The sequence below is a fragment of the Tribolium castaneum genome, chromosome 1 (assembly GCF_031307605.1).
Source record: "Tribolium castaneum strain GA2 chromosome 1, icTriCast1.1, whole genome shotgun sequence".
Lineage (NCBI taxonomy): Eukaryota > Metazoa > Arthropoda > Insecta > Coleoptera > Tenebrionidae > Tribolium > Tribolium castaneum.
Genome location: NC_087394.1, coordinates 31,483,991 through 31,503,137, shown reverse-complemented (window position 1 = coordinate 31,503,137; position 19,147 = coordinate 31,483,991). Strand labels below are relative to the sequence as shown.

Sequence of the window (19,147 nt, the reverse complement as noted above, 5' to 3'; positions counted from 1 at the left end):
CAAAAACTGTAAGACTTAGAGCAACGAACAAAAAACCATCTGATAGCGCTTAATTTTATCTATTTTTTCGACCAAACCCGGAGCCGCTCCGGGCAACGGTTCCGGCTACAGAGGCGATCAAAGTTTTTCACTAAAAAAATTCATAAAAAAAAACTAAAAGTCGTAGAACATTGCGGTTTGTTCGATTGAATTCTCCGGCTCATTTTACATATTATATCGATTTTTCACAAGAATTAAAAATTTAATTTTTTTTGCCTAAATTTATTTAGCCCATTGTCATAGTGAAAAATTTTATTCATTAAAAAAATTCATAACTCGAAAACTAAAAGTCGTAGAGCAGTGCGGTTTGTTCCATTGGATTCACCGGCTTTTTTTCTCTATTATACTGATTTTTCACGCAATTTAAAATTTTCAATTTTTTTGCTCAAATTTCCTGAGTTACACTTACCTTCAAAGAGGTGAAAAAAAAATTTTTTTTAAACTAACTCCAGCAAATTTTTATGGACTTCTACATGTCTTAACATTCCACTAAAGTTGTTAAAAGTCTACAAAAAGTCCAAATGTTCGATTTTTTTATGTTTGATTTTTTCAATTTTCGTCGCAGTTTTTGTCGGTTTTGGGTACCCGGAACATTTCTCGAGCAATAGCTCCGGAACTATTAGAGATAACCCCATAAAGTGTATTATCGTTGGAAAGCTCTTTAAATTATCTACTTTTTTCAAAAAAGGTTATTGTTCTCCGACTAATAGTTTTTGAGCAAATTGGTGATAAATGCAAAAATTGGTAAAATTTTAAAAAATTCATAACCAAAAAAACTATTGATAATTTCGCAATTTTGTCGATGCCAATCGATTCCCAGGATTATTTTGCATAAGTTTGGATCAAAACAGTTCCATTTTTTAGAATAGTTTAGCCGTAAATGAGAAAAAAAAATAAATAAAAAAGGCTTATGGATAATATATGGTAAATTTAAGTTTTAGGCACATAGCGCCTTCAGTCAGTAATTACATAAGTTGTTGTTTTATCTTTTTCTATTTGAGATTTTGTCAAATAAGACTGGATTATTTTTCTGTAAAATTTTCAGGTTTAGTTAGTAATTTTCTAGCTTTTATTAAGATTCAAGAATATTTATTTTGTTAGCATTTAAATCCTAGCATTTGATTTGTTAACTGTATTATCAAATGTATACGGACCATTTCAATAATTGCGTTAGTTTTTTGTTGCATTTATTGTAGTTAATTAGGTTTGTCTTGATTTAACTTGAAATCTGAGGCAGGTGACTAATCTTTATCTTCTGACAGACGATTCTTATTTGGTTTATGGCTGGTTGTAATTAACAGTTGCGACTATAATTAATTACGCGCCTTAATAGTACATTATCCCATTTATAAAATAAACTGTAGGTTAGAACAATCGTAAATTTTTATCGAACGCCGCGTATTTACGATAATTAAAGTTGTATTTGTTTGCTTGCAGGTGTGCAGAAGGTTACATGGGTCCTAGATGTGAATATAAAGATTTAGACGGTTCATATTTACGTAAGTATAGTGATTGTAAATTTTCGAGTGAAATTCTGATTGTGTTTTTGCAGCGTCACAACGAAGGTTCATGTTGGAAACGGCGAGTATAGCCGGTGGGGCGACGATAGCCGTTTTTTTAGTGGTGATAGTGTGCGTCGTTGTGTATCTGCAGTATAAACGCTATAATAAAATGAGTCGTGCGAGCACGGACTGCGTGGACGGACACAGCACCCCTTTGAACACGCCGACCTTCGGCACCCGATGGCGGACGAGTCCGCCGGCGGATATCCCGGTGGCGGTGCAAGAAGCGGGCGACTCGAAGGAGGTCAGTTGGAACGTGATCAGGTCGCAGCGATACACGCTTCCAATCAATCGCGACGTGTGCAGTGCATAGCTAGCAAACTGCTATTCAAATTAACAGTGATGTCGGCTTTAATGTGTTATAGAATCAAACTATGCCTTTGTAAACCAACAAATACAGAAGTGAGTAGCACTTGTTATACGCAGCTTTCGTTCACACCGTGCAGCTTATTGTCAATCCTTTGGCAGAACCTACAGTTTGGAGTAATGTTGTCAAACATTTTGCGAAATTCCTACGTCCGAATGCGACTTTTTGGATTGTTCCGATTTTGCTAGCTATGACTTGGCGTTCTCAGTGAGCAGAACTGTGTCACAACAGTGTATTTGTACAGCAAGTCTGATATATGTAAGTCTGAACTTTAAGTTATTAAGTTATTTAAATGAATTATATGTAAATAGGTACCTCGCCGAGGTATTTTAATTAAATTGTATAATACGCAGTTACGTATGTTTTCGAACTATTCGTGCAGATTGAGTGGTTTTAAATTATTATCCTTTTTAGTTTGTTGAAATATTACATTCCCGGATGTATCGTTTATTCAAACCTCGCTAACAAACGTTGTTATTGTTAAATTGTTGATTTAATAAGTGATTTTTATAGCTGATTTATTGATAGGCGTGCAAGTATGTTGATGGGATTGAGCAGTGATTAGTCGAATGTAGCATAGCAATAAGTACCTACACCAAACGTACATCAAATGGATATTTTTCGTAAATTTTTACGTACACGCTATCAATAACTACAACACCGATGAACGAACGAACTTGTTGTATAAATGTAGATATACAGTAACTTATTCCAATAACGGATGCTCGCATTCGCAATTATTGGCAATAATATGAGATGTAATTTAGTAATTTAAATATTTATTGTAAGCACTTGGTTCCTAACTTATTGAAGTAAACTTTTGTATTATTTTAGAGACGCGTTCCCATACCAAAACTACAAATATCCTTAACCCAATGTATTGTTTTAAATTATCCAAGTATTCTAACATGATGTGTACCTACTTAGCAAGCTCCGCCGATATTTGTGATTTTGGTATCAGGCCAAATACGTTTGCCAGTTGTTTAGCCGTAAATGATTATTTACGCCCCCAAACCAAAGCCCAAGTGTATCTTTTGTGCAGCCCAAACGACACAATCGCATTACCATTTCACTCCATGATATTATTTATGCTTTCTGATACGTTTTGTTTGGGCTCCACAAAATATATCGAACAAGTATTAATATCATTAATATATTAATAGTTATATTCTCTTTTCTCTGTAAGCGCTCATTCTAATTTGGCCTCATTTTTATTCTTTCGTCTAAATACTTGTATATAATTTGAAAAATGTTAGAATACTGATTTGTTTATTTTCACATAATATGTAATGAACTTAAAAACAATAATAAGAAAATATTATGCTAACAACCCTTTCAATCCAATTCACTAGCTATTCAAGACAATCATTGACCGTTTCAACTTCTCGCGTTGTTTGCGCTTCTTGTCGCCCTTCCTCTTCTCCAAAGTGGCGTCGCGGAACAACTGAACCCCTTCAGCCGCCTCAATCTCCCTCTGAATGAACTGCATACCGTACAAATTGTAGCCAACAAGGTCCTGAAATAAACATTACAAACAGCCGATTTTTTCCGCAAAAACTAACCCTCAGCTCCTGCACTTTGGCGAACGCCAATTTTTGCAATTGTTTAAGCGTTACGAGCAGCGTGTGGTTGGCCACAATGGGTGCGTGGTGTAACTTCAATAAGAATATGCAAATTTTCCCGACCAATTCGACCTGGTCGCCTCTGGCGATCAAGGCCGGCAGAATTTGCAACACCTCGCAAACTGAACTAAACGGCAGCAGCAGAAGCGCCTCCTCCAAGTCACTGTAATTTACAATTGAATGATTGGATTAAAGGACGGGGCGCAACCTGGGGCGGATCCTCCTGATTGTCTCCAAGAGGAAGTCGTCAGGGGTTGACACACCCAGGGCTTGCATGAGCAAAGGGGGCTGCGGCGGCGCCAGCGTCCGGCTCGAGGCCGCCTGGAGGGCCTCGTGCTCCGCTAACTGCTCCTTGTATTTTTCGCAAATTTCCAAACACTCCAGAATGCTCTCAGCCTAAAATTTAAACTTTAAATATCCTGGAAACATTAAAGTCACTAGAATTTGCGTATTAGCGGGGTGCTTAGTGCGTTGTGTTAAGTTGGTAGTATTCCTACGCCGATTTTGCACCTGTCATGTTCTGTGGTTCTTCAAATTCGAATTCAAAACGTATTGTGCTAAAGATTCGGGATTATTTCTGTGTAGTGCCGCTTTAAAGTGTTAATAATCGTTTAGCGTTAGTGTTTTAGCAAAAATTTGTTGTCAGTGTGGACTTGTCTATGGTTAGGGGTGGGGATATTACGTGACGACCATTTTGATGAATTTTTACAATTATCCTCAGGTAAATCCAAATCTTCGTAGTTAATAGTTAATAGGGGCTTAATCCTAAACATTGTAACTCTTTGAAACGTAAAATAAAACGCTTTGAAGGGAAAACTAAAATTTGGCTCGATAGTACAATGTGTTCAAAAATGATTGTCCATCAAGTCATCAAGTTGACTATGGAACTCAAATTTATTGTGCCGCTTCATCCACGTGACTGTTGCAGTTTCTCTGTCAAATGTTGTGTATTCTTTTATTTTTGCATTGTTTTTTCGGCTTATATGTTTCTCAAAATTTCGCTTAACAAGCTAACTAGAATAATCGCAAATGCTTTAAAAATGTAGGTACATCTAATATTTTGGCAGAATTTAGTAAGTTTTCAACGAAAATGTTAGATTATTTCCGTCCCAATTAAAGATTTTTTTCAGTTTAGCAAAATCTAAAAAATAACACTTTTTTATACTAGAGTTTGTTACTTTCTAGTCTTACTTTTGATAACATTTATCGAAATAAGTAAAAAACATCATTTATGATTTTATTTGCCGATTTTTCCACCTGGTCTAGCAATAAACACTAAACTTTCAGATTAAAAACCGCACTTAAATGATTTAAAAAAGCCCAAATAACAGCATTTTCTAACAAATTCGCCGATTCTTGGCCAAGTTTACTTTCTAGATATTGTATCAATAAAGAAAAAAAAATAAAAATACGTTTCTTGACAATACTAAATATGTTCCCTTTCACTATCAAGTAGTTTTGAAATATTTACGGAAAATTATTTTTGTTTTATAATTTTTTTAAAATCGAATGTCATAAACTACAAATTGTAGCTCCCGAATAAAATAAAAATTTAGCTTTACAAAAAGAAAGGAGCGAGTTTTGCTTATTATCTCGCCTGTTGGATGAGTTTTGCATCTGATTTATGTAAATCACTGTAATAATCTAATTACCCACTAGAAATATATTAAAATAATTAAAATACATCGAAAACTCAAAACTTTTGTATAGTTTTTCTGTATGAAAGAATGAATTTCGTAAAAAAAACAATAAAATCTGAAATAGCTTTTTTTGTTCGTAACATTTTTAGCCTTCTTTTTTATATCTGAATCCTAGATTATAAACACTATTTTACACGTTTCCCACAGCAACGTGTTTTAAATTAAAAAGTTCCAACAAAAAAAGTTTCTCGGGTGTCTATGCACTCGCATACGCTCGTTGCATAACCACAGCCCTCGAACTTCAAGCTTGTCTTTTCGCTCTCGTATGAGTGAGTGTAGACGGCTCATTTTACAGTTATTTATAAAATATTTGGTCATTACTTTAGTTTTCAAAACTCAGAATCTTCATCGCATAGATCAAATAAAGTTTATCAATAAGTATGTCTTTTGTCCAATCTTCGTATCTCCACTATCGCTTACTTACTTACTTACTTACCCACAGAGTTCTCTGCTTTTTTTGAACAGTAGTGAGTATGTGAATTGTCCGTATTCAATTTTCTAACAGTTTTTTGATACAGAATGTCCTCTAGACTCTAGAACCTTGTAGGAATTACCAACTTTTTTGCTATTTTTTAATAATTGAAAACGTAATAATTGTTTTGGCAAACTTGACAGTCAAAGCTTATTTTGGTGGTAAATATATTAGCGTCCATACATTTGTATATTTTGTCTGATAACTAATTGAAAATCAGAGAAACAATTACAAAAAACACTTACGTAGTATTTAATTTTAAACCGTTCAAATTATGAATAAAGTCTTGTTGCACTAGAACCAGCTTGATAATTAAAAATAAAACGAGATTTCGTCCAAACATTTGGTTGTTGGGGTCGTACCGCCAGTGTTGTACTTACGGCCTTTTCGCTCCCCACAGTTTTCTTCGAAGGTAAGTTCAAGCCACTCTGACCCGGAATAACCGTTTGTTCCCCCGTTGCGAGCACTTCCTGTTGCTCTCTTTCTTCCTCCTGTTCGTCTTGGAGCACCAAAGGCTGTTCCGACTTTTCGTACAGTCGCAAAACGCGGTCTGCACCACACGAAACCACAAACTGGCCGTTTGGACTCACGGCCAAAGCCCACGCTTCACCCGCATGTCCCTTAAACAAAACATTACCCCTTTCCCATTTCAACAAAAATTTATTTATTTACTTGAAGCGTTATTATTTTATCATAAGAGTCGCCATCCCACTGCTTGACCTTCCCGTCTTTCCCGCAGGTGAAGAAGTAATGGGTCCGCGGAACGAACTGTAGCCCAGTGACCGAATCGTCGTGGGCAAAAATACTCTTGTGGCAGTCACCGAAGTCCATTCCCCAGATTTTTACATTGCGGTCAGCTGACCCTGTGGCAATCAGTGCAGAATCGGACGAAATGTCCAAGCAAAGGACTGGCAGTTTGTGGCCGTATAACGAGAGATAAAACTTTAAAGTATCGACGAAAAATATCTTGACTGTCGTGTCCAAAAGCCCCACTGCGATGAATTTGCCATTGGGCGAGATTTTGACGCATAGAACTGAGTCCTCGAGCTTCAGCGTCTTGACGTGGAGGAGTGAAAGCACTTTGGCTTTGCTTTCGCTTTTCTCGTCGACCACTAACTCGAATTGCCAGAATTTGACGGTCTTGTCGCCCCCTCCAGTCACACAACCCCTCTTTAAAAATTAGTGTTAGTAGAGTTACAAGTTTTGGTTTTGTGATCAATTAAATACTTGGTCTGGTTGTAAACAAATGGCCCAGAGTTCGTCGCTGTGTGCGGGAATCTCCTCCAAAATATCCCCCGCCGCAATGTCGATGATGAGCAAAGTGCCATTCTTCAGACCTGCCAAGACGTGACGATCGCCGGGGACAAAGATGCAAGATAAAATGTACCTGTTTTTTGTTAGAAAAACTTGTAATCAGTAAGTGTAACAATTCAGACACGCAACGAAAATCTTCGCTTGTTTTTCTAGAATATTTATGTCTACACATTCGAGATTAAATTGTTTTAACGAGATAAATAACACGAAAGTGAAACAATTGCGATGGAAAGGCACAATCTATCATGACTTGCGGACGCATAACTGCTCGAGCGAATGCCGGAAGATAGCAGTTAGAAGGCACGTTTAATTGGCTGAAGTGTGGCAAGCTTTAGCACTTCAATCGTATCGGAACAAGGAGTTAAGCTGTATCGTGAGTACAGAGAACATACTATAAGGCGAGACGAGATACAAAAGCGCCCAATTTTCCGAACCCAAAAATTGTTTTAAATTAATTTAAACTCAACTACACCTTTTTCAGTCGTTGAAAGTTATTTGCAAAAACTATTTATCTCTTGTTATCAATAGAATTGAATAATTTGAACTTCATTTCATGACTCTTCTAAAATACATGATATTTTCTGGAATTAGTCTGTTACATTCTTGGCTACGATTACAATTAGTTGGAAAATGTGTATTTACGTTTTAATTAACTCAGAAAAACTGGCGATTAAAATTGTCACACGTATTTTAAGTTTGCGCTTCGTTGCGAATACGGTTAAAGATACAAAAATGTAACAAAGAACGTTGTGGAGAATAAAATTTACTTTAAAAAAAGTGCCCCAAAGACGTACAAGGTCTCTCAGACGACGGATTTTTGCATTAGCTTTCGCTCCCCTTAGTTTTCTTCAAAGGTAAGTTCAAGCAACTACTATTATTCAGAATTTAGTACATATTTTGTTGGTCTTGCGCTTATTTCTTTAAATACTACAATCATTTTTTATTTCATTGCTCTTGCTCTTAAAAGTTAGACCGACTGGCAACAACTACCTAGTGACAAATTGGGATGTTTTATTTGTATCTCATGTCGCATCCTAGTATTAGGTAATCTAACTAAAACATTGCCAAAAGTCTTGTAAAAATTTCATGAACGTATCATGAATAAATCTTTTTATTTTACTTCATTTTTTTGGATCTACAAGTTCAAACACTCAAATTTGAATGATGAACAGTTTTAAAAGCTTTTTTGATCCTGGGACAGGCGATATTCGGGAATAAAAATAACTAGACCTCCTCTGGTGACGAAACGAAATTTTCGTAATTGCTCATTTAATGAATTATTTAGTAATTCTGCGTGTATGTTGCTAATTTCTTAAATTGGAGTGAGTTAGTTTAAAAGTATGTGGTTCTAAATACTAAGTGTGTTGCCTTTGCTTGTGCAATTTTTCGATTTTTTGTTGGAATTTGAAAGTGGATAAAAAGTAAAAAAGATTTGATTACAAAGTGTGACCTTTTCCATTGAAAAAAATTATGAAATACTTCAGTGAATCCACAGAACTGCTGTTAGGATTAACATAAACAGCTGGTGATACATTTAAATATAAATTGTTGCAAAAGGTAGTCTTTTCAATGTCTCTCTTTAATAACTTTACAATAAAGAGTGAACAGTCATGCGTTATTCGTGTTTTTCTCGTAATCTCTAATTTATCAACATTTGCTCCTTGCACCAAAAATAGATAGAATAGTAATTCCGTGTAGGCAATGCAATAATTGTAAAGCCCCGAAAATTCATCAACTTTCTAAACATCCGAATAAAAATTTTCTCGCCACGTATGGTTACTGTTTTCAGCCGTGCTCAGTGACGAATAAGAACACAGTATCCTATTCACTTTTAGTTTGTTATAAAAAATTAGTTTCGATTATGTCAGGTTCAAATAATTAAAAATTTGACGAAATACGTTCATGAAATTTACAAAATTTGGGTAATTATTGTACCAACCCACCCTGTTTCCACCGTCCTGAGACAGGCTTGCGAAGGCCGATTCCACATCTTGATGGCCTCAGCACTTCCGGACGCAATCGCTAAATTATCATTACTGAAACAAACAGATCTAACTTCACTGTGATGTCCCTGATTGAGGATAGATCTCAAACACGTGGCTTCACAGTTTTTCACAGCCGTCTGAATTGTGTACAATTCAACGGTGTTGTTGGATAAATTAACAGAGACTCGCAATTCGCCCCCATTTCCAAGCACCAAATCCAACGACTTGGGTTTATTTGGTAATTTGATTGGAACCAATCGTTTCACTTGATCCCTTAAAGTCAGCTGCAAGTCCTGGCTTTGCGTCTCTTGGTCTTGGTCGTTAGATTCCAATTCTTTGCTAAATAAAATATAGTTAAAAACAGAATTGTTATCGACAAGTTTTACTTCTTCTTTCTCTCCTTCTTGAGTCGTTTTTTTAAACGCACTTGTGCCTCATCGTCTGTGCAAAAATAAAATAATTCCAGTTGTGTATCAGTGCCGTGGCAGCCAATCACTTGACCGCTGCCGTCACAGAACATTGAGACCACTCGGCCTTTGCCCGCTCTCAACAAGGACCCTATTTTGTGACATTGTAAAGGGTGCTAAAATCAATAGTAAATTAGAGTGTAATTAAATTCCAACACAATTATTGTACATTTAAGTCGTCTGATTCATGTAAATCAATGAGTTCCAACGTTGATGTCAAATGGTCAATTGAGCTCTTGTTTTCAGAATCGGGGTCTTTTTGTGATAACTTCCAAACCCTCAATTCTGCGTCCCCACAACCTGTTACCAAATACTGGTCGTCTTTAACCAAACTCAAGCCCCAGACTTCAGTCCTGTGGCCTGTGAGTGTCTTGAAACAGTGTTGGGTGTCCAAATCCCAGAATTTGACGAAGCTGTCTTTGGAGCCACTGATCAAGATATTGTGTTGGGACATGAATGCGATTTGGGTAATTGGGCCCTTGTGACCTGAGAGTCTACAAAGCCCAGTTTCGGCCACCGTATCCCACACGATAACGTCCGTGTCCTGTAATCAATCATTTACTATTTTTAATTAAAATGACTAAGTAGTTTACTTTAGATCCTGAGGCCAATTTGTGTCCGTAACTATCGAAAGCCAAAGTTGTGACTTCTGACCGATGGCCTGAGAAAATGCTAATCACTTCGGCCGACTTCAAATCGTAGACTTGGACGTTGCCATCGGAGTAACCGACCGCTAGGTGTCTTTTATTGGGGCTGGCACAGATGGCTGTCACTGTGGCCTTTTCTCCTGGGAGCACCTGAGCCTGGAAGAATGTGCATCACGGAATGGCTGTTAACCAAGAAATACAAACTTTCTCCCCGAGTCGCAAGTCCCAAATTATCACATGTTCGCATGCACCGACCGCCACAAATCTTCCTTCTTGTCCTTCAAGTGTGACAAATTTGAGATTGCAGTTTTGGCTCGCGATTATATTAAAGTTGCCGGCCGGGACGTATCTTAGGTATTGCTTTGTTAAACCCATCTTGTAACTGTGTGGAACTGAATTTTTTTTCACATGCCGTTTGTAAAAAGTTAGGTTAAGTTAAACATAACCACACAAAAATTGGTTAATTATATTTATGTCAAAATTTGAGTTGTGGCGTCATCTAGCGCAATAGATATGAGTGTACTAGATACTCTATGGAAAACTGTAATTACATAGTCATTATTACAGATTCCAGTAAAAAAATATTGTGTTGACATTTTACAGGAACCTGTTATTAAACAATCACTATTACAGATTCCTGTAAAAAAGGTTGTCTGTTAGATACTTTACAGGAAACTAATTACTACAGATTTCTGTAAAAAATATTGTGTCAAGATTTTTTAATAATTGTTCACGTTATTAGAAATCCAACAAAACCGAAAATTTTGTATCAGGATAACTCACTTTTCGGTAGGAAAAAATATGTACAAATTGTTGTAGTATATAATTATAATTAATAGTCGCTTTGGCACTCAATAAAGTATACAATTTTCTATCAAATTATGTTTTTTGTTTTTCCCCCCTGACCATATAGCTGGAATGTGATAATTTTCAAAAACTGGGACAAACAGGTAGGTAGGCACCTGTAGGTACATCGAGTGCCATTTATCGAAATTTCAAAAAATTAATTTATACCTCTTCGCGTTCCTATGATCCTGACACAACTGCTGTTCCAAAAATTTTCACTTATTTACCAAGAATTTATTTTATTATGTTTTGAAGAGGTAATTTTTTCCTTAAATACATGGAAAATTTTTGGAACAGGATTTTGTATCAGGATCATAGGAACGCGAAGAGGTCTAAAATTTTTAACCCGAATTACAGAAACCTGTAACCTCGAGCGCAAACTATCGGGATTTCGTGAAATTAATTTATACCTCTTCGCGTTCTTATGATCCTGATACAAACTCCTGTTCCGGAAATTTTCATTTATTTACCAAGAATTTATTTAATTGAGTTGGAAGTAAATTTTTTGTTAAATACATGAAAATTTTGAAACAGGATTTCGTATCAGGATCACAGGAACGCGAAGAGGTCTAAAATTTTTAACACGAATTACAGAAACCTGTAACTTCGAGCGCCATCTTTCGGGATTTCGAGAAATTAATTTATACCTCTTCGCGTTCCTATGATCCTGATACAAACTCCTGTTCCGAAAATTTTCATTTATTGAACAAGAATTTATTTTATTATGTTGAAGAGGTAAATTTTTTTTCAAATATACATGAAAATTTTTGAAACAAGATTTCGTATCAGGATCATAGGAACGCGAAGAGGTCTAAAATTTTTAACACGAATTACAGAAACCTGTAACTTCGAGCGCCATCTTTCGGGATTTCGAGAAATTAATTTATACCTCTTCGCGTTCCTATGTTCCTGATACAAACTCCTGTTCCAAAAATTTTCATCTGTTTACCAAAAATATTTTCATGAATTTTCTTTTGATTTTAAATACACTTGACCCTTAAATTTTCAAGTACATTAGTACCTTTCTGTGCCCTCAGGATTTATAAAGAACAAACAACAACACTTTTTTAAGCATATCATTTATTAAATAATCTTCATAGCAAATACAAAATATAACTCCTAGAATCTATAAATGTACAAACTTACTTAAAAAATGTGTACTTATTGTCTGATATGAACATGGCAGTAAATGGCCTTATTTAGACTGAGATCATAGACCTCTTATGTAATATCATAAATAAATTGCATCCATATTTATATCTTTTTACATAAATGTTAATATACAAACGTTAAAGCTTTTCTCTATTTAAATATTGCGCGAAATCTACCTAATAATTACAAGTTTAATATCACAATGTACATTTTATACACCATTAAATCGAATCAATGCAATACACTTAGAAAAATATGATGAAACTCCTAAAAATACAACGAGCTACTGAATCAACTGTAGATACCTATTTTCCTCCAACAAGGAGCTGAGCGACGACGTCATATCATTAACCACCATATTCGAGCTCGTCCCATCGCCACACTTGGCCAACGGATGCGTGGTGGTACTGGTGACCATCTCCGTGTTGCTCACCCACGACTGGCAATTCTGCACGTACTCCAAAGTCCTCTGATACGTGTCCTGCCTCATCCCCAACGGCTGCACCCCATTTGCCACAACCCCGGGCGACATCTGCGACTGGCTGATATCCTTGCACTGAATCTCCGCATTGCCACCCCTGCTGCACTGGTGGTAGCACTTATGCGGCGGATTCCGACAGTTGCAGTTGCAATTATTCTGCGGCACACACTGGTTGTAATTCGCCTGGTAACACGTCTGGTTGTAGTGCGGCTGATTCATCAGGTCAGCGGGCGCGGGCGCGGCCATGGCGGGCGACGGCAACGGCTCGTTCAAACTGGGCAGACAATTGTAGGCCGGGTTCTGGTACGTGTTGTAGTTCATGGGCTTGTTGGACGCGCACCCGTTGGGCACGTACCCGTTGTGGTAGTGCGTCGCGCAGTTGCCCATGTAGCCGCCATTGGCCTGGCATGGGCGGTTTTGGTTGTTGTCCCAGCACATCGGCCGGTTGTTGTAGCAATGCATCATGTTCTGGTTGTGCGGCATCATGCAGTTTTGCGGCACCACCTGGGCGTTGGGGCTCTGCATGGGCATCTGGTTCGAGTGGCAGCGCGCTGACATGGGCGATGGTACCATCTGGGTCATGCTGGGGGCCGGCGACAGCATCGGGTTCTGAATCGCGCCGAAGTTTGACGACGGCGACGGCATGATCTGGTTGAAGTTGCTGGACGGCGAAGGCATCATCTGGTTGAGTTGGTTGCCTGGCGAAGGCATCATCTGAGTGACTTGATTGCCCGGCGACGGCATCATCATGTTGGACGTGGGCGAAGGCATCATTTGGTTCGCTTGGTTGCTGGGCGAAGGCATCATTTGGTTCAAATTGCCTGGCGATAGCACGTTTGTGCTTGGTGGTGATGGTAGTATATGGCTCAAACTGGACGGCGATGGTAGAGTTTGACTGGGGCTTGGGATTGGTTTTTGTGACCAACTCATGGCCGTGCTGAAGTCGTTGTTTTGGTTGTCCGCCACTTGGTTCAAATAATGAACCATTTCGTCGGGAATCACTAACTTATTTTCAACCATTTCGCCTTCGCCCACTTCGTCCAAAACCACGGCCTGGTTGGGGTGAAGTTCCGACGAACTCACTGTTCCCTTGAGTGGGGATAAAGTAACAGAAGCGGGCCGTGGTGGCGGGCTCTTGCGGTCTGTGAGTGTGTGACAAGGTTCGGACATTCTTCGTGCGTCGGTACTTGCCGTTGTGTTTGACGACATCCACGTTTGTTGTAAGGCGGTTTGTTGAAGTGATGCATTTTGTGTCTGGAAGTAACAATAATGAAACTTTGGTCTTGAAATTGCAAGGGGCGGTTACCTGTAGCACCAAGTTGCCGTTGCCTCCAGTGATTTTGTTCGGGTTGTTTTGCAACCTTTGTAACTGGCCTGCGAGGAGATGTGAAGGTGGAGACGGTGGTATGCACGTTCCGCCGGTGGTTGCAGTTGATAATTGACTCGATCTTCGGGAACTTCCGGCCGAAATCGGGTCGTAAAATGACCCCGGTGCCATACCAGGGCGCATACTTGAAGCCTATAAAAATGAATCATAAATAAAGGTGTAATGTCACAATAAAGAAAGCTAGAATTAACAACTAAAACTTTTAAATTTTGTAGACGAGTTTTTTCTCGTGATACATTTTTTGACATAAAAAAGTTTACTTGTTAATGCTAGAGTGTAGAATACCTTCCGATCACTCTTGAATTAATTTTAAAATTACTTCACTGTTCAATTAATGGTGCTATTCTCTAATTTCTGTTACTATGTTATTGCTCTATTAATGTAAAAATTACAGCTGTTATTTAAATTCGTATTCCTTAAACTCTATTAGTAACATTTCTACAGTAACATTCTCTGTTAAATAACAGCGGCAAAAATCTCGCCATAAACTAACAATGACAGTGACAGATCGTGAATTTTTACGATGTTTCACCAAATTAACAAGAAATTGCATTAAAAATGTGATAAGTGGATTACACTAATGCTTAGAATCACGCAAACAATTCGACCTTTGGTTTTTGAGGAATAGGAAAAGAAGAAAGGGGATAACACTGGTCTTAGAAAAAAATCAACTGGTATAATTATCCATAACGTTGCAAAGGTAATCTTTGGCAATCCTAAGTGGCAATGAATACAACTTAAAATTCGTCAGGAACCAAAATTTGTATAAATAAAAGATTTAACACTGTGTACTCTTCATTTTGGAAACATTATTCCGTGAAAATAAAACTTAGATTTTTTAAATTGTATTATTTATTTCAAATTAAATTTTTTGTCTTTCAATAGTTATTTCATTTCGTCAAAATTCTGTTTCTCCCTTTTATTTATTTTGCGTTTTGTACAGCACACAATAAAATAATTCGATTTCAATTTGATTACCTAATCTGACACAAGATCCCACAGAAATTATCTCAAAACAAAAAATGTGATTTGTTTCAATAATCAAGGATATTCTTTGCCTTGATCTGCACTCGTCTTCTGCATTCACTTTTTTTTAATATTTTAGTGAAACTTTTTGCAATACCAAATTCGAAATGATAATTTTATGGAAACCTCTTGACATTTACGAATAAAATATTTGAATCAAGTATAGACTTCTATTATCTCTAAAATTACATTTTCGAACAAATGGGAACTCTGTTAGGCGGTGTTAGAGTTCCTTTATTGGGATAGTTTGAGAATACCACCATAAAACTTACAAATATACGATTTTAAATTTTGTAAACGAGTTTTTTCTCGTGATACATAAAAAAAGTTTACTTGTAATGCTAGAGTGTAGAATAAATTCCGATTACTCTTGTATTCATTTTAAAATTACTTCACCGTTCAATTAAAAATTCATAAAATAAATATGGCCATACTTGTGACGCTAAACTGCTCTTCCTGCTCATATCTGCACTCCTCATGCTCCCGTAGTACGAGCTAACGGTCGAATTACTATCCCTCCTGATTTGAGCTTGGGTGTTGCCCGGTGGTTGCAACCTCTGCTGCAACTCAGTAAATTGCGTCTTATTTTGAGCAGTAACAGTGCCTTCCATCTTCAAATCATTGATTCTCCTATTAAGATCCGTAATTCCGATATTTTTCCTTTGTGCGGGTGACATAATGTTTGACGGAGGTTTGGTCTGAAGTCGCGGTTTCATCCTCGTCCTTGGATTCCTCTCACTCACTGCGACACCTCCGCCGACCATTGCCCGCAAAACGACCGGAAGATCATCAATCTACAACAACACAATTTAACAAATTGATTTTTTTCAAACAATTAAATTACCTCCAAATCCTCGGCATCGTACGGCCACGCGGGGTCGTCCATGGGCCCGTTGCGTGGCACACCCGTGGTCATGTCCCCCGGGAAGTCGTCGTTGCAACCACCAGCGAGCTGGGTGGCGCCCAGAGGGCTTCCCTGTTGTTGGTGTCCGGGCGAGTTGACGTCCGACTGTGGAATTAATTTCAGTAAAACGGTTTTGGCGAGAGATGGAGTCTCCTCTTACCTCTGATTTTATACTCGGACTGCTAAGACTTGCGGTTTTATGGCTTTGCATGTCTTCGCTGCGCGGGCTTGAGTCTAAACCAGCGGCTCCGTCCTCGGAACCGCCATCGATACCTTTGTGTTTTTTGTTGGCGTAAAAGTCAGCACCGTGGACTGTCTTTACGTGTTTCCTGAGTGAACTAGGATCGGTGTAGCGCTTCGTGCAACCGGGGGCCTTACACACGTACGGTTTCTAGAAATGAACATTCTTAAATTTTGATTTGGTCTAAAATTGTCAATTGAAGGGAACGACAAGCTTAGAAAAGTGGCCCGTTTGGTAGTTATCATAAATTACTGCTCATTATTTTTTTACAATTAAAAAAGGACATTTTTCCTTCATTTAAAACTTTGACTACAAAAAATACAATAGGACAAAACGACACACAAAATGGCTCGATTTTTAAAAATTAGTGCGACTCAGATCCAAATTGTTCACTAATTGGTTGAAAAAAATGTTTTGAAAAATTTACGTTAAATGTTAAAAAAAGTTGTACAAAATTTTTCCTACAAAAAAGTGCGCATCTATAATGATTCAGGTCCCAAAAAAACACCAAAAGGTACCTAGTTTGAAAGGTTTAACTAAATCTTTTCACGGAATTTTGTCGAAAATTGTTGCTCTGCAAGTGTCCCTCAGGCTTAAAAATCTTAAACATTGTTGATATTTTTTTTAAAGTAAAGTTACAATGCAAAACATCTAAGGTTAATTTTTTACGACTCACTGTCTCAATGAAATAGTTTTATTCTTGTGTTTTATTCTTCGTTATACGTGTGTTATCAATGTTAACATTATCACTTATCAAAAATTTTAAGTTTTTAATTTTGTACCATAAAGTACTGTTACGTCTTTTAGAAAGATTTGAATATTAATACAAGTATTTCTTTATTTAAAATACTTATTTTTGTATTAAATACGGAAAGCCAAGGTTTTTTTTGAGCTTGATAATATTAGGTTTTTTATCGAGACCTTAAGATCGAGATGAAAAATACATTCGAAAGGTTTTAAACTGCAAATTAATAATTATTAATACCTATTCTGATGTTTAGAAATCTTGACATTACCGTGCGCAAAGTAAAACAAAAAACACGTGTTTTTGATTAATTGTATTTTTTTTGGATTTAGACTTTTGAGCTTAAGAAGTTTGTAAGCAAAGTCACGTAACATCTCTTAAAAAGAATCACCAATTCTAATAATTGGCATGTGAAATAATATCGACAGATTATTTCTAACAGTTTTTGTATGTGTGGCTTCATCTTTTCATCAGAAGACAGTGTAAAAGATAAGCTGATCGAAAGAAGTGTGAGGATGTTGGTTTAATACATTCATCTATATTTTAAGATTATACGTTTCTAAGCGTGATAATTTTTACTGGAGAATGTAAAACCAGTACAACTTTAAACGACGAAAAAAGCTTAAAAAAACACAAATGATATTATTCTTTCTGCTTCTGCAAATTAAATAATATCCATAAATTTTTTCAATCAGTTTTCTTTCTGTCAATAATAACATCTCATCACTTGTATTTTATTATTTTATTATTGTTTTAGTATTATTATTATTATTATTTTTATTGAATTTTACCTTAATTGTTGTATTAGATTAATTTGTTCATTGTTTGTTGTATTTTTCCAATAAAGGTTATTATTATTATTATTAAAAATTTTCAATTTAAAGGCGGATTTAGATTTTTTTGTCCCAAAATCCAATGCATCGTATCCTAATATCTGGGTATCCGTTTAACTAATGATGAACAACTTTTTTGAAGACCATAAGGAAAAACAAGGAATGCATTTTTTTAAGAATTTAAACTAAAGAGACAAAAAGCAAAAGTAAGAAAAATGAAAAAACTGCTGTGTCCTTCCCAGAGATAGAACGAAGGAAATTATTATTTGTTTCTTTTTCTTTAGTTGATAAATACATGAAATATCAGTCGTGCAAAAAAGATATTAATTAAAGTAATAAATTAAACTGCTAAATACAATTTAAAACTTGAACTAAAATAAAAGTTTCGATATCTCTTGTTCTTCACCTGTAGTCTCCATTTGTTTAACTGTTGCTAGGTTTGCTTGCAAGACAATAAGACGTATTTACTTGTTACAAAACCACAGACTCGACGTTAAGTATTTTGGAGTACAAGAACGGTAAGTAAAATTAATCGCACAAAAACTACCATTGTTGGTTTGGGACCGAAATTCCTAGCTTACCGAACCCTTCCTTCTTATTCTAGTACTTACTTCAATCTTCCGAATTTGTGAGCAATTCGATCAGAACTTTGTAAACAAACGACTCCACGTAAAATACAAACTTACCTCGTTACTGTGTGTCCGGTTTTGGTGTTTCGCCCTATCCGAAGCATTACTGAACGCTTTGGAACAACCAGGATATTCACAAGTGTACGGTTTTTCACCCGTGTGAGATCGTAAATGCGTTTTCAAATTCTCCAACCTCGAATAGGCCTTAACACAACCTTCAAACTACAAAAATCAAATTAATAAACCAAATTATTGGACCACCAAATTAATATTTACAGTGCACTTGTGCGGTTTTTCCCCCGTGTGTCTCCTCATATGCACCACTAGCATATATTGCGCTTTGAACGGCTTTTCTGCCCTCGAACACCCGTCCCATCGGCACACAAACGATTTTTTATTTGCATGTATGTGATCGTTGTTAATGTGCTACAACCATGCATTAATAAAAATAGTTTTAAAGCCTGATTAAACATACTTTAACAAGCTCATCCTGAGTCTGAAATTCGGTACCACAATCCTTCCAATGACAGTTAGTTTCGATAAAATCGCCAGGTTCGTCTTTGAGATCAGTTTGGTCGTTTTGTCCCTCGTTAATCGTCCCACTGACTGCATTACTCGGTTCTTTTTTAATTTTAATTTTCCGCGCTTGTGCGTCCGAATCTAGATGAGTTAAGGTACCAGTCTCAGATTTTTTCTTATCGTTAAGGGCCTGAAAAATCACTGTTTTG

The 19,147-nt window shown here is 36.8% G+C and overlaps 3 protein-coding genes and 1 long non-coding RNA gene across 11 annotated transcripts in view; 2 read left to right on the top strand and 2 right to left on the bottom strand.

Moving 5' to 3' along the window:
* LOC100141824 (uncharacterized) overlaps positions 1-7,018 on the top strand; it is an 88,740-nt gene extending 81,722 nt beyond the window's left edge. For 5 of the 8 annotated variants that reach the window (XM_064356267.1, XM_008192652.3, XM_064355744.1 and 2 more), the window contains 2 exons: positions 1,477-1,538; positions 1,592-2,020. In XM_064356267.1, coding sequence (XP_064212337.1) covers positions 1,477-1,538; positions 1,592-1,914 — 385 coding nt within the window. In that variant the 3' untranslated portion in view covers positions 1,915-2,020. 8 annotated transcript variants of the gene reach the window in all.
* On the bottom strand, positions 3,221-10,550 carry LOC658568 (uncharacterized protein). The gene is made up of 11 exons (XM_964945.4): positions 10,380-10,550; positions 10,122-10,331; positions 9,698-10,072; positions 9,448-9,644; positions 9,020-9,400; positions 6,990-7,149; positions 6,435-6,932; positions 6,143-6,382; positions 3,799-3,986; positions 3,531-3,753; positions 3,221-3,484 (listed from the first exon to the last, which is right to left on the bottom strand). Exons 1-11 carry the CDS (start codon positions 10,548-10,550, stop codon positions 3,317-3,319), a joined length of 2,811 nt encoding a protein of 936 aa, XP_970038.1. The 3' UTR covers positions 3,221-3,316.
* LOC135267944 (uncharacterized) lies at positions 9,933-11,054 on the top strand. Its single transcript, XR_010336376.1, has 2 exons — positions 9,933-10,074; positions 10,127-11,054. It is a non-coding gene; the product is annotated as an uncharacterized LOC135267944 (long non-coding RNA).
* Positions 11,055-12,083: 1,029 nt separating this feature from the next.
* Positions 12,084-19,147, bottom strand: part of ci (cubitus interruptus) — a 60,541-nt gene continuing 53,477 nt past the window's right edge. Inside the window, exons 5-12 of the mRNA XM_064357211.1 lie at positions 18,895-19,128; positions 18,696-18,845; positions 18,477-18,641; positions 16,132-16,362; positions 15,912-16,076; positions 15,502-15,861; positions 13,961-14,173; positions 12,084-13,908 (exon numbers count right to left, since the gene is read on the bottom strand). Of these exons, the coding sequence (XP_064213281.1) occupies positions 12,457-13,908; positions 13,961-14,173; positions 15,502-15,861; positions 15,912-16,076; positions 16,132-16,362; positions 18,477-18,641; positions 18,696-18,845; positions 18,895-19,128 (2,970 nt within the window). The 3' untranslated portion in view covers positions 12,084-12,456. The remainder of the gene's footprint in view (positions 13,909-13,960; positions 14,174-15,501; positions 15,862-15,911; positions 16,077-16,131; positions 16,363-18,476; positions 18,642-18,695; positions 18,846-18,894; positions 19,129-19,147) is intronic.